This window comes from Mya arenaria, chromosome 5 (assembly GCF_026914265.1).
Source record: "Mya arenaria isolate MELC-2E11 chromosome 5, ASM2691426v1".
NCBI classification, from domain to species: domain Eukaryota; kingdom Metazoa; phylum Mollusca; class Bivalvia; order Myida; family Myidae; genus Mya; species Mya arenaria.
In genome coordinates this window covers 14,608,257-14,631,257 of record NC_069126.1, presented here as the reverse complement: position 1 = coordinate 14,631,257, position 23,001 = coordinate 14,608,257, and the positions used below count along the sequence as shown (strand labels likewise).

General features: G+C 40.1%; 1 protein-coding gene across 1 annotated transcript in view; it reads left to right on the top strand.

Annotated features, from left to right (window-relative positions):
• LOC128234628 (uncharacterized) overlaps positions 1-23,001 on the top strand; it is a 71,039-nt gene that overhangs the window by 24,051 nt on the left and 23,987 nt on the right. Inside the window, exons 9-29 of the mRNA XM_052948983.1 lie at positions 1,532-1,701; positions 2,359-2,464; positions 3,070-3,268; positions 4,659-4,830; positions 5,561-5,687; positions 6,868-7,003; positions 7,297-7,461; positions 8,578-8,667; positions 9,032-9,120; positions 12,664-12,799; positions 13,200-13,365; positions 14,272-14,390; positions 14,897-15,067; positions 15,702-15,805; positions 17,893-18,004; positions 18,244-18,401; positions 18,939-19,041; positions 20,804-20,946; positions 21,053-21,284; positions 21,472-21,633; positions 22,550-22,707. Of these exons, the coding sequence (XP_052804943.1) occupies positions 1,532-1,701; positions 2,359-2,464; positions 3,070-3,268; positions 4,659-4,830; positions 5,561-5,687; positions 6,868-7,003; positions 7,297-7,461; positions 8,578-8,667; positions 9,032-9,120; positions 12,664-12,799; positions 13,200-13,365; positions 14,272-14,390; positions 14,897-15,067; positions 15,702-15,805; positions 17,893-18,004; positions 18,244-18,401; positions 18,939-19,041; positions 20,804-20,946; positions 21,053-21,284; positions 21,472-21,633; positions 22,550-22,707 (3,018 nt within the window). The remainder of the gene's footprint in view (positions 1-1,531; positions 1,702-2,358; positions 2,465-3,069; positions 3,269-4,658; positions 4,831-5,560; positions 5,688-6,867; positions 7,004-7,296; positions 7,462-8,577; positions 8,668-9,031; positions 9,121-12,663; positions 12,800-13,199; positions 13,366-14,271; positions 14,391-14,896; positions 15,068-15,701; positions 15,806-17,892; positions 18,005-18,243; positions 18,402-18,938; positions 19,042-20,803; positions 20,947-21,052; positions 21,285-21,471; positions 21,634-22,549; positions 22,708-23,001) is intronic.

Genomic DNA, 23,001 nt, shown 5'->3' with positions numbered 1-23,001 from the left:
TAGGAGTTAATGCTCACACGCACATGCACAAACACACGCACGCAAGCACGCACGCACGCATGCACGCGCACACACACATACACACACACACGCACGCACACACTTGATCTGTATGCAGTCCATCAACTAATTCAAAAATTCGGGAAATGGCTGCAGCTGCTAATTTCCTTTCTACGGGGATGGATATTGGGCCTTTAATCACAGGGAGATTCCCGTTGACCTTAAACTAATTGACATTGATTTGCTCTCTAATTTCAATGTGCTTTTTGCAAGATAATATTCAATGAGTTTTGTAACATAATAATACTGCTTTTATATCCATATGTTGCAAGAAGGTTTTTCTATAATTCCGGTCTGATAAAAAGAAATATAAGACTGGTTTTAACAAAACATATTTGTTTTGCGACAATTACAAGGTTTCAATGCAGATGAAACTAGATATTAAGACATGAGTCATTATGATATCTCCAACAAATCATTATGCAAATGATTAATTACGAGTTGGCCTATATGTATGTTTTATGTCCGTAGCGTGGTCACAGTTGCAATTTACCAAGACCGGCACTCTAGCAAGTTGTATCTAAAGATGCGCTCTAACTCTCAAATAAGCAGTACCACAATTAATACAGTTTACCGAAGAGGATTGATATATACATAAACAATGATTCTTATGAAGGATACCATGTTTAATTTGAAAGACAGGTGCTGAAAACACGGTATTCGTACCATATGAGAGATCGTTGATCACTGTAAATCTTTTAGGACCCTCCATTCATTTAATATTTGTGCGTTTTCAGGTAGTACATACATACAATCTTTATTCAGAAATTTGTATTTTCCACAAATGCATTATGCATAAGTAAATAAAGGTTTATCACTCAAAATGTGTGTTTGTTATACATGTATATGTATTGATTTTGAATACGAGTGTCACTTTAACTAAGATCCGTTTGAGGCCATGTTGGCTTATTCACAGAGACATGCAAGTGCACATGTTTACAATAGTATAAGTGACGGTGTTAGTAGGGAACCCCGTAACGTATATATCACGTCGATAACCTGTTTAAACGTTTTATTTACTCATCGAAATATTCATCGGAATCGGAAAATAGACGCCATTTTGGTACAATATCAATTTAGTGACCAAATATGGAAACAATATGGAGTCACTGCGTAACCAGTCCTGGACCAATGGCGTTGCGGCATTTATGTTGGAGACGTGATATAGGTTGATGGAAAAGCTTCTCTTTTTTTAATCCATTATCATGTTTAACTCATTTGACTTTAATGATAAAAAACAATTGATTTAGTAACAGATAAAAACTATTAGCGATATTTACGCGCTTTCTAAATGGAGAATTTGTGGCTACGTAGCTAATTATAAAAAAAAAACATTTATAAAGGTCAATTTTATAAAGATTGTACCTTAAGCATTGGTGTGTTTTTTTCGTTTTTAACATTTTAAAGTCTTATAAGTTCAAAATGTTCATAAAAAATCAATCAACCTTAAGTGTCCGCCCTTAATTTCAAGGTCGAATGTGAGATGAGACCGGCATTCGGTATTACCATCGTCAAGCCAATAGAGACCAAACACGTCCGCTACACACGCCGGGATCCGAATACCACGTACGAGTACACACATCCTGTGGAGGACATTAAAGCCATCATCGCCACTTCCGGTTTCTGCTACCAAGAGATGACGTAAGTTAGGCAAAAATGGCACTTCTCTTGCAAAAATAGTTATCTTTTCTGAAGGAAATATATCATTCAAGTATGCGTAAATTCTACATGAAAATAAGTAACATGAATTTCACAAGTACATGATGATTGACAGAAAGGTTCTTGGTTAAGTCTTAATAATGCAACCCCTTTCAAATATGCTATAATTAGGAGCGCTTTTCACTCCTGTGATGGCTGAAGTATTAAATCGGATTCTTCTGGCGCTCCATGTGTTGCTGAATGACTTTGTACCGAAAACCACACACCCCTGCCCCTACCCTCTCACCCCTTCCCCCGTCGATGCACAGTCTGCAGTGCATTGTTGGTGTTTTTTGGTTGTCTCATGAAATAAAGTTCGTTAATTTCATTTATATTTTAACGGTTTTTACATTTTGGTTGTAATTGTGGCCCCCTTTTGGTCGATGTCAGCAAAATGTTTAGCAAAAGGATTTTAATAATGTGTCGGATTTTCCCGTTGTTTTAAGCAATTTGATACAACGTTCAGGTACACATGTTTAAATCCCGCCCAGCTCTAATACGATAACATTCAGTGGGGAGTTGGAATAGGGAAGATCTTTCGGATTTCTCATACGTCATTCCCTAAGGAACTTAAGTTTGTACGTGGTTACTATATTTCAGGTACGAATGTTATCAAGGTGCCCAGCTCATGGACGGTGACGACTTCTGGGTCAACGGAAACGGAGAGAAGGAAGTCAACTGGGGAGGGGCATCCATATCCGGCATGGTATTATTCGTCATGATGTATTATTTAGTTAAAATGAGGATGGGTCTGATTGTCCTCTGATTAAGCCTAGTGGGTCCATCTTTCACCAAAGCTTTATATATATGAACATAACGAAGAGATCTCGTGATTTGATTACTCTTATAGCACCAAATATATCGTGGGTTCGAGCTTCGTATTCATGTTCATTCAGTGCAAGTGACTAAAGTATATGTTTGTATGGGTCGATTTCGCTCAAAGTTCAGATTCCTTTCCATGCAAGTTATTCGCTTGGCAAGCTTTGGTAATGTTGGTCGGAATTTACAAATATAAACGAACACATTCATCACAAGACTCCATTACTTGGAATAAAATACAGTCTAACCCCGTTGGCTCGAACCCGCTTGGCTCGTATTCCTCATTGGCTCGAATTCGCTTGGCTCGAATCCCTCGTTGGCTCGATGAAGGACCGATTTTTTTAGACTGAATGTAAGCATTCCTGCTTGGCTCGATTTTTTCCGAGGCTCGAGCAATTTTCGCCGGTCCCTGGGAGTTCGAGCCAACGAGGTTCGACCGTACTTGTTAAAAACTTTTAAAACGAAATATACATGTATTCATTATATTCCCAGTGCGCGTGTGGGCAGCTGGGATACTGTGAGGACCGAAGCCAAGCTTGCAACTGCGACGGATTTCCAATAAAACGGATTGACGCCGGGAAGGTTGTGGACAAGGCGCGACTTCCGATACTCGCCGTCAACATCCACCCGGGGGACAAGGGCTACGGGTTTGTGCTGATAGGATCCGTCATGTGCGCACCCACACCCTTTGGTAGGATTTATACAAGCCCGCTCCTTTCAATTCATTTGTTAAATGTACTGCCGGTTGATCTGTGCTTAAGATGTCGGTTCTACAACATTGAATTGCCAAAACAGATGGGGGTGATGCCAAAACTTTAGGTCAAAACGTCATCTTCCATACATTTTGTTCATGACTAGTGATATTGACTGCAAGTGGTCAGATGAAGCGTGTCTTGTCGCGAAAGGATACGCCCCCTGTAGACCATCCTCTGATATGATCTGATGATGCTCCACAGCCTTATTTCCCTATCTCTTTATTTCCTTTGACCCTGTCTTGAATGCATAGTTTAAAAATCTCTCCCCCCCCCCTCCATCCCCCTTTTTGAAATGTCTTTATTCACGTTTCTGTATAAATCAACTTGCCGCTGTGGCCCATGCCTGTATGAAATAAGTGTTCTTTAAATAGAAATCACAATTCCTTATTACTGGCTTCCAAATAGAAATCGCCAATCAACAGATTTAAAACATCGTATGGAAGGTTTTCAAAAACGATTCTAATGTCCTAAAAACATTTCACCGCTGTCCGAGTTTTCCAATAGTTCTTGTTTTGGTCATCTGTCAAACAAGCGAACGTTTGGAGGACACCATTTTTGTTTTTCTCGGAAATTGTGGCTTTGACGTAAAAGTTTCGTACCCAGGCAACTTCGCGCGTGAGAAGTTTCGCATAGGCCAATAAATGTTTTAGGCCCCGCCCCGCCAACGAGACAATTCGTACATGAATAACACATCATGTGGCCAGATTTAAACCGATGGGAATCGCAGAATTTCATATGAATTGTATTTACCTGATTATAAATCATGTAGAATGAACGATATCATGTGTCATCATTATAAAAATGACAAAACATTATTAAATACAGAAAGGTACCTCTATCTGGAAATTCCATCAAAATAAAAGATTGCCTTTGCTAGGTTTCGCTGTTCCAACCATAAACTGAATATGGAACTTGGAAGATATATATAAATACTCCACAAGATAAGAGACTTTATGTATATTGTCTGAATCAAAATTTGACAGTTATTGATTGTGAATATCATGCATTTTTTCAATGTCCTAAATTCGATATTATTCGTAGACAATATCTTTTTAATTGGTATTAATCTGGTTTAAATGATTTCTAATATTTAATGTCTACTGAAAATGATAATATAATATTGAAGTTAACAATCTATGTATACCATCTGTTAGACATGATAAATGTGTAAATCGTATGTTGCAACTACTATACTATGTTTGCTGCTTGTACATTTTGTGTATTTTGGGCCGGTGGCATTTATTTGCTGGAATAAAATGAATTGAATTGAATTGAATTCATTCGCAACTTATATTATATGGTAACTCAAAACTGCTCTGATTTCAGACATCCCGATCAACTGCCACGACGCCAAGTTCAATCCCCTCTACAATAAAAGAAAGAATGGACCTCAGGTTCTAGACTTTGACGGCCCTGATGGTGCTCTAGATCCGGTCCTCGCGCACTGTGATATGGAGACGTGGAGACACGTGGGCGTTACCGTCATACCGCACTCAAGGTTTCTCTAATAATATTGCCCACCTTCTATAAAGCTCATTGTCTCATAACCTTTAAAGCTGCACTATCACAGATATTCCATTTTTTACATTTTTTTTTATTTTTTTTCTTGGAAAGAGCACTTTTGCATTTTTTATCTGCAAACAAATGATATAAGATTGGTGACTAAAAATCAGATCGTTGATTTTTATATTTCCATTCGAAAATTAATGTTTTATGGCTTAAACCCTTACTAACGTTTTAAGAAAAATGCATAAAACATCATTTTTTAAACTATAATATAAAATTCTGCTATCTAAGTTTATGTCAGCAGTTTTATATAACTGGTTTCCATGCATTTTCGCATACATTGGCTCGTTCCAAGACAAAACAAAATTCAACGTTCAATCTGTGAGAGTGCATCTAATTATGATAGTGAAGAAATTGTTGATTTCACCTAAAAGCCCAATCTTGGAAGGAGCACATTTTTGCGTAAATATCTGCAAACCAATGATATAAGACTGTTGACAAAAAATCAGATCGTAGATTATCATATTTCCGTTCGAAAATTAATGTTTTATGACTTAAACCTTACTAACGGTTTAAGAAATACGCATAACACATCAATTTTGGAACTTAAATATAAAAAATATTTGTGTCATTGAACGAGGCAAAGGCAATTAATTGTTGTTGTTTTTATTATTTGTGCTGATGCTTTTACTTTGTACATGTCTAGTGCATTTCACCTGCAGGTCCCAGCCAACCACCCCGAACTCTACAGACCCGATCCCCCTCGAATACGTGATCGGCACCCTGGAACTGAACGCTCTCATTGACGTGTCCACCAACTGTATGCAGGAGGCCGAATATGAATGCACGGTGCGGGAACACATATCTATAGTTCTTAGTGGCATTTTAGGCTTGGGCTTGTAATAGACCACAAGAAATCAACAGGTCCATGTGGAGTAAATCATCATACTCAAAAGTACCAGATTTTAATGAAAATCTGTCTCTGATATTTTAAAGGCCGTACTCTCAGATTTTATATTGGCAAATATTTTTCTTTTATCTTTGTGGATATTAAGGTTTTAGTATACAGTATACGTTTTTATCAACAAACACTTCACAACAACAGATACACATTTGACCAGAATTTGTAAAAAACAAACCTAAAATAATTCAAATTTGTATATAGCGTTTCTTACGCTTCTTGGAAATATGTACCCTTTTCCGTCACACTTTCTATATAAAGTCAAATGACAAAGCTCTAAGTTGATATTTTGATGATGTGTATTCATTGTTACAAGTAAAACGTAAGCGAGTCCCTTTAATGCGGATCCGTGGTCTAGTGGTAGCACCCTTGACTGTCAAGCCAGGGGTCACAGGTTTGATTCCCCGCCGCAACACTAAAATCAATACACATCGTCTGACGGGAGGGACGTTAAATGGGTGTCTGTGTAAAAGTGCTGAACACTGGGGCGCGTCAAAGAACCAGGGTAGCTCAAACCAGGGTCACATTATGTCTACGCCCTGTCCAAAATGTTAATATGACTCACACATCGGAGCACTCTCCGAAAGGGCCTTCCCCGAGTGCAAGCATAAATAAAATTACACACACCGTCATTTTTGATGTCATTTTTTTCGGTTCTGCAGAATGTCTGGCTAGAGATTTACACGTGCAAAGTAGTAAAACAAAGTCAAGGACATACATGAAGGTTAATATTCGGATAATCTGTTTTCTAAATGAAACAAGTCTTTGAATTGTTAATTTAATAATCTAGGACCTACACACTAGCGGTTTTAGAGGGCGCGCACACAAGTGTACTTTTTATATTCATCTGGAGAAAAAAGTAATAAAATACGCACGAAATGCACCATTTATGACTACAAATTGTTATATTTTCTTGAGGAGTAACCCCAGATCGCCATGCAAACAATTTATGCAATATACTTTCGGTCTGAGGGAGGGGCGCCCCCTCTTACATCAATTCCTGGAACCGCACCTGCTACATATATTATTTAGTTGACATAATCTATTTTAAAGTCTTTTTTATACTAGAACTCCCGTTTGATGAACAACGGTGACCGACGAGGCTGGTGGACGGATATTAACGGACGGAACAGGGATTCTTGGCCCGGGGGGCTGGGAGAGTCAAACAAGTGCGCATGCGCCATCACAAAAACATGTGCTTCCGGTATTTGTCAACATTTACACACAAATTCTCACGACCCATTGTCAATACTCTTACAAAAGGTCACCAACGACCGGCTTCTAAACTTGACAACAATCAAAATGGAATTGAGTCTGTTTTTATTTAAATTCGATGTTGGTTGATTTAACGGCATAAAATTGCTAGACAATTAACACCAAATGCAATAAATACACCCTTTTATAAAGAAACATATAATAAATTTATTAAAACGTATTTGTATTTCTGGATATATCTTCCAACCATTAGCCGAAAAAGCATTCTACGCTAAATTCCAGACTCTTACGGGTGCAATTGTGACGTAATGGACGGTAACACACGGAAGGACTTTGGACGCGTGTACGAAAAAACGGCGATAGGGGCCGTCACGTTCCTGGACGTTGGCGGAGATAGCCGTGGAGCCTTTTCCGTCGGTCCGCTTATGTGTGCGGACAGGGAGTTTGGTGAGTATTCGTATCTTTTAAGCATCTCGCATTAGGGACCGTTATATACTTAGACTTTATCGGGAACAGCTGTCTTTGTTTTAAGTCATCATTCGAAGCAAAATGTTGCCTTCCGACGTAGCATTTATGACGTAATTTATCACGTGGTATACACACACTGGAATCAAAGAAAAAAATAGCGGAACAAGTAAACCTTGGAACCTTTTTATATATGTCGCATGTATAGCCGGTAAATGTTTATTGGTATAAATAATAATAATAATAATATGTTTTACATGAATCACTGTATAACGTGTGGTCGGGCATGCAGACACGTAAAACGTTTCTTCGTTTCCTTATTTACCTTGTGACCTTCCTGTACCTTTTATCCAACTTATGATGCACGCACCTTGTTTGGGTCATGTTTGATAATTAACTTAAACAGCGTATTTGCTAAACAGCACATGTGTTACCATCTTGATAAATTGATAAATGGTTGAATGATTAATAATGTATGAAAAGCATTTTATTAGACACAATAATATTCCTCAGCTTCAGTTTCTTAATTGACCGGCGTTTCGGCAGCTGCGAAAACTTTCCGATGAATGCAACATTTTCGGATAAGTTCGGATCGTGAATAATATACATGAAAATTGTTTATTTTGTTGTTGTTTTTAGGCAGGCAATGGAAAAAAATTCAGAATTCATTCCTTAATGTTATCTGCCAGCCCTCGTATACAGATTTATGGGCTTTTATAAGACACTGATTATATCAGCCTTTGTATACTGGTTCACGGAAACATCAGTATCTGATATCTGATATCTGATATCTGATATATAACGAGGAGATCATTGTAAGTGAAAATAGTCCAAGGGTTATCAAATAAAGAAGCAGATTGAATCGTTTTACTTTGATCGACATCACACAGATGTCACTCCATAAACGGTGTCAAACAGCCTCACCTCATTCAACACCTTTCATTCACCTTCTAATTCCTTTCTTCGGCTATATAAGCTAATTATGTACTTTTACCGTGACCGGACTATATATGTAACACGTTTGGCATAGTTTGCGACCTCTGAGTGAATGTACTGTTAACCATCTTGCTGACGTCATATTTGATCATGTGACTTCAGGTATCCCAGCCACGTGTCAAGATTACGTAGCGACTGGTTACACGGACAGCCACACCTACATCGTGGACCCAGATGGACCTGCGCCCAAAGGTATGAGTAAAGGTTTTATTTCTGATGTGACGCCACAATGACGTTATCATTGTCCCACGACCCAAGGGATCCCGATTGCGTGCCAGTCACATGTACATGTTGGTTTAAAGTGTTTTCCACGTTTATAGTATATTAACTGGTCACCCAAGCATGCAAGAGCAGCTTTTCAAAACAATTCAATGCAGCTAAATATTGCCATGAGATATTCGTATGACATATTGTATTGTTCGTGCGGCTCATATAAGGATTTCATTGTCTTTACAATCAAGGTTGATATGTCGCTAATTTTTGCAAGAAGCAATGCTATGATCGTGATGTCTATCGCATCTTTGACTTTCCAACGAATGTTTACGTGATGTTTCAGGGTCCCTTGACCCTTTTCCGGTATATTGTGAGATGACAGGGGAGCCGCTGTACGCTATCACCATTATATACCACTCGGAAGAGTTTGAGGTAAGCGCTCCCTCTCTCCTCTGACAAATTCACAATTATACTGTATGAATGGCTTGACCCTTTTCCTGTATAAAGTGAGGTGACTGAGGAGCCACTGTACGTTCTCAACGCCATTTATCACGAGGAGGAGAATGAGGTATGTACGCTCCCTCGCATCTCTGACAATTTCACACTCATACTGTATGCTCATCCAGAATGGCTTGACCCTTTTCCTGTATAAAGTGAGGTGACTGAGGAGCCACTGTACGTTTTCAACGCCATTTATCACGAGGAGGAGAATCAGGTATGTACGCTCCCTCGCATCTCTGACAATCTCACACTCATACTGTATGCTCATCCAGAATGGCTTGACCCTTTTCCTGTATAACGTGAGGTGACTTGGGAGCCACTGTACGATATCAACGTCATATACCACGAGGAAACTGAGATAATTACGTCACAACGTCATTTACCTCGAGGAGGAGACTGAAGTATCTATGCTATCAACGTCATATACCACGAGGAGACTGAGGTATCTACGCCACATCGTCTTTTACCAAGAGGAGGAGACTGAGGTACCTACGCTATCAACGTCATATACCACGAGGAGACAGAGGTATCTACGCGACATCGTCATTTACCACGAGGAGGAGACTGAGGTATCTACACTATCAACGTCATATACCACGAGGAGAAGAGTGAGGTATCTACGCCACATCGTCATTAACCACGAGGTGGAGACTGAGGTATCTACGCCACATCGTCATTTACCACGAGGAGGAGTCTGAGGTTTCTACGTTATCAACGTCATATACCACGAGGAGGAGACTGAGGTATCTACGCCACATCGTCATTTACCACGAGGAGGAGACTTAGGTATCTACGCAACTTCGTCATATTCCACGAGGAGGAGACTGAGGTATCTATGCCACATCGTCATTTACCTCGAGGAGAAGACTGAGGTATCTACGCCACATCGTCATTTACAACGAGATGGAGACTGAGGTATCTACGCCAGATCGTCATATACCACGAGGAGACTGATGTATCTACGCCACATCGTCATATACCACGAGGAGACTGAGGCATCTACGCCACAACGTCATATACCACGAGGAGGAGACTGAGGTACCTACGCCACATCGTCATATACCACAAGGAGGAGACTGAGGTATCTACGCCACATCGTCATATACCACAAGGAGGAGACTGAGGTACCTACGCCACATCGTCATATACCACAAGGAGACTGATGTATCTACGCCACATCGTCATATACCACACGGAGCACACTGAGGTAACTACGCCACATCGTCGTATACCACGAGGAGGAGACTGATGTATCTACGCAACATCGTCATATACCACGAGGAGGAGACTGAGGTACCTACGCCACATCGTCATATACCACGAGGAGGAGACTGAGGTATCTACGCCACATCGTCATATACCACAAGGAGGAGACTGAGGTATCTACGCCACATCGTCATATACCACGAGGAGGAGACTGAGGTATCTACGCCACATCGTCATATACCACGAGGAGGAGACTGATGCATCCACGCCACATCGTCATATACCACACGGAGCAGACTGAGGTAACTACGCCACATCGTAATTTACCACAAGGAGGAGACTGAGGTATCTACGCTATCAACGTCATATACCACAAGGAGTAGACTGAGGTATCTACGCCACAACGTCATATACCATGAGGAGACTGAGGTATCTACGCCACATCCTCATATACCACGAGGAGGAGACTGAGGTATCTACGCCACATAGTCATATACCACGAGGAGGAGACTGAGGTACCTACGCAACTTCGTCATATACCACAAGGAGGAGACTGAGGTATCTACGCCACATCGTCATTTACCACGAGGAGGAGTCTGAGGTTTCTACGTTATCAACGTCATATACCACGAGGAGGAGACTGAGGTATCTATGCCACATCGTCATTTACCACGAGGAGGAGACTTAGGTATCTACGCAACTTCGTCATATTCCACGAGGAGGAGACTGAGGTATCTATGCCACATCGTCATTTACCTCGAGGAGAAGACTGAGGTATCTACGCCACATCGTCATTTACAACGAGATGGAGACTGAGGTATCTACGCCAGATCGTCATATACCACGAGGAGACTGATGTATCTACGCCACATCGTCATATACCACGAGGAGACTGAGGCATCTACGCCACAACGTCATATACCACGAGGAGGAGACTGAGGTACCTACGCAACATCGTCATATACCACAAGGAGGAGACTGAGGTAACTACGCCACATCGTCATATACCACAAGAAGGAGACTGAGGTACCTACGCCACATCGTCATATACCACAAGGAGGAGACTGAGGTATCTACGCCACATCGTCATATACCACACGGAGCACACTGAGGTAACTACGCCACATCGTCGTATACCACGAGGAGGAGACTGATGTATCTACGCAACATCGTCATATACCACGAGGAGGAGACTGAGGTACCTACGCCACATCGTCATATACCACAAGAAGGAGACTGAGGTATCTACGCCACATCGTCATATACCACAAGGAGGAGACTGAGGTATCTACGCCACATCGTCATATACCACGAGGAGGAGACTGAGGTATCTACGCCACATCGTCATATACCACGAGGAGGAGACTGATGCATCCACGCCACATCGTCATATACCACACGGAGCAGACTGAGGTAACTACGCCACATCGTAATTTACCACAAGGAGGAGACTGAGGTATCTACGCTATCAACGTCATATACCACAAGGAGTAGACTGAGGTATCTACGCCACAACGTCATATACCACGAGGAGACTGAGGTATCTACGCCACATCCTCATATACCACGAGGAGGAGACTGAGGTATCTACGCCACATCGTCATATACCACGAGGAGGAGACTGAGGTACCTACGCAACATCGTCATATACCACAAGGAGGAGACTGAGGTATCTACGCCACATCGTCATATACCACGAGGAGGAGACTGAGGTATCTACGCCACATCGTCATATACCACGAGGAGGAGACTGAGGCATCTACGCCACATCGTCATATACCACGAGGAGGAGACTGAGGCATCTACGCCACATCGTCATATACCACGAGGAGGAGACTGAGGTATCTACGCCACTTCGTCTAGGGTCGCAGGACCCTTTTCCGGTATATTGTGACATGACTGGTGAACCAAGGAGTTGATGCATATACAACTGCTCTGTACGTTTTATCACGTCTAAGTTCGTATATTGAACGGTACAATTTAACAGCGAGTACAGGAAGTGGAGCGCACAACTACTTATCTTTTCGTAAATATGTCCATGATATCAATATGGTAGATAAAATACGTATAAAATATACAGAACATACGTTCTGAAGTTTTACATCACTTACTCTTTTATAGACTGAGGAACCAAATGACCTGTACCGGAAATGGATAACACCTGAAAAAACTTATGACTGAATTACTTTAATGATAAGAATCACAAACGTGTCAAATATTTATTTTTGTTTTATTTTATGTCAACATGGCTATATATCTATTTTGTAGGTTACACTGACGTCAGCTGGCCAGATCGTGTACAAGTATCTCCGAGTGACATTAGCGCAGATAGACGCCCTCGTGACGCGGTCAGTCACTTGCTCACAGACCGTCAAGTACACGTGCACAAAGGCTCCGCTGCATGGTGAGTTAATGACACGTATATTGCTGAATTTTGGAAAACATCCAGGTTAACAATGGGCCTATTATATGGTTCAGAACGGGGTTAACGTCGACAACGTTGTTAACTTCATCGTTGTTAAATTTCAAATCGTAACTGTATAAACATGGACTTGAGTTCCGATGCGTAGAATTTAGACCACGCGGGAATTTCTTGTATGCCAAGTTTTATAGTCTTAAACACAAATTAGATGTGATAATTTTTTTAACTAATTACTCGCTTCCGACAAGCTTGCAGCGAGTCCTTGGTGTGACGGACGGTAACTGTGGCAGGACTTTAACTTCAGAAGACATTTCTGTACATGCATAAATAATAAAAATGACTTCCTTATGTATAACAACTTTAACTTAATTTTTCAATCCAGCTGGTGGCGAGTCCCTGGTAAGCTGGGAAAGCGGTGACGGCCGGACGATGTCCTATTTCGCAGGAGACGGTACTTCCGGTTCTGTCTGCGCATGCGGAATGACCGAGCCAAGCAGTTGCACCGGGAGAGGGGATTGCGAGTGTGATATGGCGGACGCTGTGACAAGGTATTAATGCACAAGTTATACAGAACACTTGATGTTGAAATATTGTTTTACGACATTTCATGAATCAGATTAAAGTGAAACTATCATTCAAAATCAATACATACATGTATAACAAACATCAATTTTGGTGAGTGCTAAAAGATTTATTGGGGTCTACTATAGTCTCATAAGGTAAAAATACCATGTTTTATGCTCATTTCTTTAAAATTAAACTCAGTATCCTTCATAAGAACCTTTGATTTTGATATTTATTCATTCTTTTTGGAATATTAAGACAATAGTATTACTTGTGGTAAATCTTATTTGGGAGTAAGAGATCATCTTTAAATCATCAATATTGAAAAGTGTAAACTGACGATGAAAAAACTGATAATGCATCCTGATAGAAAGATTTTTCAGAAAAAAACAAACTATTTAATGATAAGATGACATGAATTAAAATCTGAATGATTAAGAGCGGGCTGAGTGAGCGTAGCAAACGAGCCATTTTTAATCATCAAAATTTTAATTCAGGTCATTTAAATGACTTAGAATACAACTCATTGGCTGACACATTGTCAACGTAAAATCTGACGTAGGGATTGTGTATCGGAGTGGGCGGACCCTCAAACACCCGCGAAGGTTGAAATTCTAAATGATTACGCCTAGTATACTAAATAATTGCCTATCTGAAATTTCAACGGATATAATGTAGGTTGTTTTCTTAATATGCATACTGAATGAAAATAGCAGACCTGTTTTAATTGAAACTGTGAATTGACCCTTATAGTAAGCGTACATGATTAACGACCGCCTCCTAGTCCCGGCTCTAAAGTGATATGTAAATGCGAACCGATTTTACACATACTTATGAGATTATATATACTTTTAATCTAATAATAATTCCATTCGTACCTCATTCTACAGAGTGGACGAGGGTTTGCTAATAAACAAGAAGGACCTTCCGGTCGCCTCTTTGAACGTAACGGGCGTCGGTGGCATCTCTGGACAGGCGGGTGTCCTTGTCGGGCCTCTCATGTGTAAAGGTAATACTAGTGAACTGTTTATATTCGGGCCTCTCATGTGTAAAGGTATTACTAGTGTACTGTTTATATTCGGGCCTCTCATGTGTAAAGGTATTACTAGTGAACTGTTTATATTCGGGCCTCTCATGTGTAAAGGTAATACTAGTGAACTGTTTATATTCGGGCCTCTCATGTGTAAAGGTATTACTAGTGAACTGTTTATATTCGGGCCTCTCATGTGTAAAGGTAATACTAGTGAACTGTTTATATTCCGGCCTCTCATGTGTAAAGTATTACTAGTGAACTGTTAATATTCGGGCCTCTCATGTGTAAAGGTATTACTAGTGAACTGTTAATATTCGGGCCTCTCATGTGTAAAGGTAATACTAGTGAACTGTTTATATTCGGGCCTCTCATGTGTAAAGGTATTACTAGTGTACTGTTTATATTCCGGCCTCTCTATTTATTTACAGTCTAGCTTAAATCATTTGTTTAAAGTGTTATGTTTTTCTTATGTATTTTTCCAGACCTGTTCCCGAACTGCGCGGAAATGTTCATATTTAAGAAGAACAAGCGTCTAGAGAGCGAAAACTCAATGGAGAACGGGGCCTACCCGGTGGACCCTGACGGCGAGGGCGGCGTGGAACCTTTCCTTGTACGGTGCACGAGCACCGAGACTACTGTACCAGTCGTAGTTGGTATGGGATTAAATCAAATGGAACTTCAATTTTGTTATAGCTCAGAGATCTTTCCTAAGGTATAAAATCATTTATCTTTAGCGCAGAAGCTTTATTCGTACGTTATAAAGTATGAAAAAGATCAGTTAGGTAGATCTTTTCTAGAGCTATAAATTCATATATTTATGTCTCAGATCACTTATTTATAGATGTTTATAGCTTAGAAGATGTTTCCCTTAATAGTCTTATTCTTTGTTTATGGCTCATTCGGAGCTCCTCGGACATTTTTATCGCAAACAACCTCGGATGTATATGGACGGTTTACAATGTAAGAAATCGGTACACTTTAACTATATATGCTGCAATTAAATTGCGAAGTTTTTTTCAATTCAGCAGTTAAAATTAATTACTTAATTCTTGGGAATCTTTATTATGTCTGCAATAATACACTGCACTGGCAATCATTTTAAGCTTAGGTCAACAAATACAAGCCAAAACACTACTTTTAAATACTAATATAATTCATTTTGTAACAAGTCACTTCTACTGATGTATCGGCTTACATCCAAGGCTGTTTTCGTAGAAAAAGACCAAGGTGTTCCGAATGAACTAGTATATGATTCGTTATAATGTGTAATGAAATGTCCACTGACAGTTCCTAATGACCCCACTGACGGTAACCCAGACGGGCCAGTGTCCAAGTGTCACGAGGTCAAGTACATGACCAATGGTGTGCCTGTGTCTCCGGAACAAGTCCAGGTAGGGAACATTCTCGCGATATTGTTACTTTCGTAATTTGCATTTCCGATTTAACTTGCTTTAATTACTAGCCCATGTACGTCCAACAATAAATAGCATACAGGAGCAGTAAATAGTGTTTTATAGTGTTTTTATTAGTTATAACCTTTAGCATGCCTTGATGGAAGTTTAAATAGTCTATATGGCGAATTACACCCATTCGGAAATGCCTATTTATTTTTACATGCCTTATTTCTTTTAACTGACACATGGCCGGGAATCAAAGCATGTTTAAACCATCTCAGACCATTGGCTATCTTCTATATTTACGAGTATAGGTTTTGATGCTAAATGGTTTTCGAGTTCAAAAACACGCTGATGTTGGATCTACTTCATCTACTTTTTATTGTTTACGTTTTCACCGCATTGTTTTTCCTCGTATACCGGATATTGTCATTTAACCGATTACAGAGTGGTTACGTTCAACCAATTTATTTTTCGTAGGAGATACGTAACTTTTTTTTAACTTTGTCTAATGTTAAGTACACAAGTGGAGCTTACTTCACATTATATGGTGTTGCGGGTCGTGAAACACTAGAAATCAGTATTATCTTTTGTGCAAATTGGTCAATTGGATATACAATGTAGAATACGTAGGCAATTTATATAGTTGTGTCAGACCTATAGATGACATTGCCAAAAGTAACCGATATGCTCCCATCAGAAACCTATATCATACTTTAGTATCATATCACTAATATACTCACTCCCAGACATTGCTTACGAACAGAGGGTGTTGAGAAATAGGAACAGTAACATTGTTTTAACGCCCCATTACTCGCCGCCTTAAGCGTCGACAATAAATAGATTCTATACAGTCTTTGACAAGACAAGTAAATGGCTCTCTGTAACGTAATAGCCGCCTGTAATAATACACGTAAATGGCTCTATGTAACGTAATAGCCGCCTGTGCCAATACACGTAAATGGCTCTATGTAACGTAATAGCCGCCTGTAACAATACACGTAAATGGCTCTATGTAACGTAATAGCCGCCTGTGACAATACAAGTAAATGGCTCTATGTAACGTAATAGCCGCCTGTGCCAATACACGTAAATGGCTCTATGTAACGTAATAGCCGCCTGTGCCAATACACGTAAATGGCTCTATGTAACGTAATAGCCGCGTGTGACAATTCAAGTAAATGGCTCTATGTAACGTAATAGCCGCCTGTAACAATACACGTAAATGGCTCTATGTAACGTAATAGCCGCCTGAACAATACACGTAAATGGCTCTATGTAACGTAATAGCCGCCTGTAACAATACACGTAAATGGCTCTATGTAACGTAATAGTCGCCTGTGCCAATACACGTAAATGGCTCTATGTAACGTAATAGCCGCCTGTGCCAATACACGTAAATGGCTCTATGTAACGTAATAGCCGCGTGTGACAATTCAAGTAAATGGCTCTATGTAACGTAATAGCCGCCTGTAACAATACACGTAAATGGCTCTATGTAACGTAATAGCCGCCTGTAACAATACACGTAAATGGCTCTATGTAACGTAATAGCCGCCTATGACAATACACGTAAATGGCTCTATGTAACGTAATAGCCGCCTGTAACAATACACGTAAATGGCTCTATGTAACGTAATAGCCGCCTGTAACAATACACGTAAATGGCTCTATGTAACGTAATAGCCGCCTGTGACAATACAAGTAAATGGCTCTATGTAACGTAATAGCCGCCTGTGACAATACAAGTAAATGGCTCTATGTAACGTAATAGCCGCGTGTGACAATACAAGTAAATGGCTCTATGTAACGTAATAGCCGCCTGTGCAAATACACGTAAATGGCTCTATGTAACGTAATAGCCGCCTGTGCAAATACACGTAAATGGCTCTATGTAACGTAAAAGTCGCCTGTGCCAATACACGTAAATGGCTCTATGTAACGTAATAGCCGCGTGTGACAATTCAGATAAATGGCTCTATGTAACGTAATAGCCGCCTGTGACAATACACGTAAATGGCTCTATGTAACGTAATAGCCGCCAGTGCCAATACACGTAAATGGCTCTCTTTATACATTGATAGGCGCTGGTGGAGAGCAGCGAGTACTGTGCACAAAGTCTAGAACAACAGTGTTTGAACGCCCCGGTCACTGGACATTCTAACTTTACCACTTGTGACGGACAACCACAGTCAGGTGATAAAAATAATTATTTTGCATTTGGATTCAATATATAAGTGCTTTTTAATTGCCACATTGTTGCATGGTATTCTTTTGAAATATTGGAATAGGCGTAGCTATCAAAGTGGGAAAGTAGTTAATGACTACCAAATAGTTGTTTATTAGATGATGCCAGTAAGATTACTCGTATATACCAGTTGTGAGGTAAACACAGTCTAGATGTTGAAAGAAAATGAACACACGTTTTATTTCAGGTTGGTCCGGAAGTCGCGGAGAAGAACAGTGCGCATGCGGTGTAACCGGCGCATGCGCGGGTGGACCGGAATCACTGTGTAACTGTGACCTTGAGGATGGAGTGCAGCGGAAGGACGGTGGCTGGGTCGTCAACAAGGATAGACTAGCAGTGTGTGAGGTTCGTAAACGTTGTAAATTGAAGACAAACGTTATGGAACTAAATTACAAAAATGATAGATTAAAAATGAATCTACACAACATATTGAAAGTTTCGCGTTGTGATTGCCGCTAATACTGAGGTCGTTGGTAATGAGGTTGAAATGATGTACGTACATTTTGTATTGCCGATGGATGTACAAGTAAAACCACCAATTTTCAATTACTTTTAACGCGTGTATGTATTTGGAAAACAAACAACATTAACAGAAAATGGAATTACAGATAGGCAATCATTAAGTACTAGGCTTAATTATGAAGCATTTCAACTTTTGTGCGTGTTTAATGGTCCGTCCACTGCCACTCACCCGATACACACTCCCTATGTCAGATTGTGTGTTGACAATGTGTCAGACAATGAGGTTGTATTCTAAGTCAGTCAGACGACGCTCATTCCGCCCATTCTTAATCATTAACAATTTAATTCAGGTCATCTATCTATAACTTAACAGATGAAGCCGTGTCACACTGCGTCATCATTGTCATGTTTTTATTTAAGGTGTGTGTTTCCCTGGATTCAACCAGCAGCTTGACCTCTGACCCGAAAACCCGCAGGGTCAGGCCCGTAATCTCTGACCTTTACTGTGGTAACAAACCAACCGGTAAGGTCGGTCATGAATGCAATGTTTCATTGAGTCACATAATATCTGTTCGCCCTATTGTCAGTGATTTATAACAGCACGATGGACTGTGACGTCATCTTACGCCACATATTTTTATTCGATTTAAAATCGGGTTGGTCCCTTAAAGCTGCACTCTCACAGATTTATCGTTTTGACGATTTTTTGTGTTTTTGTTTTTGAATGAGCCATTTTTGCGTAAATGTCTGAAAACCAGTGCTGAAAAAATCAGATCTCATGATAGCATATTAACGTTTGAAAAGGGACGGAAAATAACTCACGCTTTAAAGCTGAACTCTCACTGGTTGAACGTTTTTTATTTTTTGTCTTGGAACGAGCCTATTTTTGCGTATATGTATGGAAACCAGTTATATAAGACTGCTAACAAAAATAGATCGCAGATATTTATATTTAAGTTCAAAAAGTGATGTTTTATGCATTTTTCTTAAACCGTTAGTAACGGTTTAAGCCATAAACATTGATGTTCGAACGGAAATATGAAAATCTGTGATGTGATCTTTTGTCAGCAATCTTTTATCATTGGTTTGCAAATATTTACGCAAAACATTTTTATCCTGCAGTTAACAAAACAATTGAGATATTTTATATTGTGAGTTATCATATATAGGATTGAATTTAAGGCATTGATGCCAAAATCAGCTGATTCTTAAAATACTTTTTTTTAAAAGTGTCACAACTGAAAATCTACGAGAACGCAGCTTTAAATATCTTTAAATATCTAGCATAGCGAAAGCATTACACTGAACGATTTTATCCCTCAAAAAATGCACATGCAGGCACGAATATATATAAGCTTAATGACAGTATAAAGTTTATACTTATGCAGATTTAACTAAAGCACGTGAATAAGCACACCTATTATCAGTTTAGTCTATTCCGATATGCTATACATGTATCTATCTTTACAAAACTCACATTTTAAACAATAACACTCATGGAAAACTATCATGTTCATTTACTTTGGATCATTTAAAATCTGTTTCCTATTGCAAAGTTAATTAAGTTTCAATTATTTAATAATATTTTAATGAGCATATTATCTTACTACAGTTTCGACTGGAAACATGCACAAAAGTTCGTTTGGTCAGTAAACAAGCAGGAGTTGTGTTGCTGCAGCATAAACAGAAACTGCGCTCCATTCATATTAACTTTATGTTTCCATGTAACACCACTTCGATAGTGGATTCACCAGAAATTGAGTGACAAGGCAGTGTGTGTATATACCACGTATATACCACGTGATAAATTACGTCATAAATGCAGCGTCGGAAGGCAACATTTTGCTTCCAGTGAAGACTTTAAACAAAGATTGCTTTCCTATTTCGTTACCATTTTAAATAAAACATAGCGCAGTCTTCGCGGCTTACGGAGCCCCGCCTTTGGTATATTACCAGAGTTTGATTGAGAGTTTAGTTTCTTAAAACATTTTTTTTTTGAAGTGTTTGATGAAACTAATCACCTTATCATACTCCGGTAATACAACAGAGGTGGGGCTCTTTTAAGCGACATAGACTGCCCTTTGTTTCATTTAAAGTTATCTTTGATTTAAGTCTTCATTTTTTAAGCAAAATGTTGCCTTCCGACGTAGCATATATGACGTAATGTATCAAGTGGTATACACACACTGTTGTTTCACGAAATTGTTCGTGGCCGACGCGAACGTAGCTGACAGATTCCTGGATAGTTTACTTTTATCAGTCTTATCACGTCGTGTTCATGTTAGGTCGTGGGAAGACATGTCAGCAATGGAGAGACGAAGGCAAGACGGAATCAGAAGCGCTCATGATTGACCCTGACGGCAGCGGACCCTTGGAGCCAGTTCCGGTCCACTGTGTCCTTCAGACTTACCCACCCGCTGGATGGACGGTACGTTTTAATCTTATTTAAATACGTATATTGATGAAGTTGAATTCATATATTTTCTTTCTTAATTAAAACGCCCGCTGTTTGAAATAAAATATTTGTGCCTCAGGAAATTATTCCAAAAACACCGGAAATCGAAGTTCCGGAAGAAGGAACTAACGTCACCGTTGAATATTACGTGTATGAGATGAAAGTCATCTACGAACTGATCGCGCGTTCCCGGTACTGCACTCAGGAGCTTGTGTTACACTGTGTGGACTCGGGGCTCGAACTGGGCGGGGTGTACGGATGGTATTCCCAGGATGGGGTGGTGCAGGAAAGCTGGGCGGGGAACAATGAAGGTAACGTTGAAATCCCGCATTTAAAGGCGCCGTTGATATATTTCCTTGATATTTGTCATTAAAATCTTAGATGAGTTTCTAGTTTGATAAAGAGACAAACATTATCTCCTAAGACTAGTACAATGTTGATTATATACGAACAAATGTGCAAGAATTCTTCATTTGTTACCCTTTCCACATTGCAAAGGGACCCCTGGATGTGCTGGCGGAGAATGTCAATGTAACCTGGCCGGTTTACGAAAGGACGGAGGAAACATCACTGATGGGTCTCTACTTCCAGTATCGCGCGTTGTGCTGGGACCGGCTCCGGGGACAAGGACCATGAAAATAGGGGCTGTAAAATGTTTTGGTAGGAATGTTTTTGTGCGGTCTCTTGTCGTCCGAAGTTGAATGTCTTGTTTAATTGCATGTCTGAACTGAATGTCTTGTTCAATTGCATGTCTGAACTGAATGTCTTGTTCAATTGCATGTCTGAACTGAATGTCTTGTTTAATTGCATGTCTGAACTGAATGTCTTGTTCAGTTACATGTTTTAGTTGAATGTCTTCTTTAATTGCCTGAATGTCTTGTTTAGTTGCATGTCTGAACTGAATGTCTTGTTCAATTGCATGTCTGAACTGAATGTCTTGTTCAATTGCATGTCTGAACTAAATGTCTTGTTCAATTGCATGTCTGAACTGAATGTCTTGTTCAATTGCATGTCTGAACTAAAAGTCTTGTTCAATTGCATGTCTGAACTGAATGTCTTGTTCAATTGCATGTCTGAACTGAATGTCTTCTTACCACCACTCAGTAAGAAGGAAGCCGTGGATGTATTTATGCACCTGGTTGTTCATTGTTTCCTTTCCCAAGAAAGAATACCCTTATTATGCACCAGTCAATTGTAACCACGGCCCCACCCCCCAGGCCCGGGGGTATACCGGGGATAGCCGGGGAAATAGGCCGTGTTTTTACCTTTCAGGTGGCCCCGCAGTGCCGGGTGAATGCGGTGGTTTTGTCTCCGCTCAAAATATAGCGGGGAACGGGCCTTACCTAGGGTCCCTTGAGTGCGAGGGCATTTGGCAGGAATTTTACCATCAGTTCGTCCCCGCAGGATGGGGATTTTAGCCGGGGTTGGCTGGACCGAAAGTCAAAGTCCCCGCTATTCTCCGGACCTGGTGGGGCCGTGGTTACAATTGACTGGTGCATTATATTCAATGATTTGCCCATACAATGAATAACCTATAGTCGGGGTACAATGATATCCATAATTATATACATTACAGATGTGTACCGCGACTGTGAAGACATCCGTGCGAACAACGCCAGGACCAACCCTCTTCGTAACAACGTGTACGCCATTGACCCGGACATGTCGGGAGAGGTAGAGATGTTTGCTGCTACGTGCGACTTTATAACGGACAAGGACATCGGCATCACTGTCGTACGTATTAGACCTATATATTGTCATGTCTGTACATTATCCGATGTATTCAAGTATCTCCTTGTGCCTCATAGCCATGGCCGGAAGGAAGGTTTTCAACCACCTGCTACTATAAAACAGATAGGAAGATCGCCATCACTATGTTGTGCCTTTTAAAGTACACTTGGGACAACGTCTATTGCTATTAAACATTTGCCCTGGGGTCATTCCATTATGAATCCTAGGGACAATTTTAAAGCATGCAATACTACTGTTTAAAAGCTCTTCAAGGTACGAACTCGATACAAGGATTAA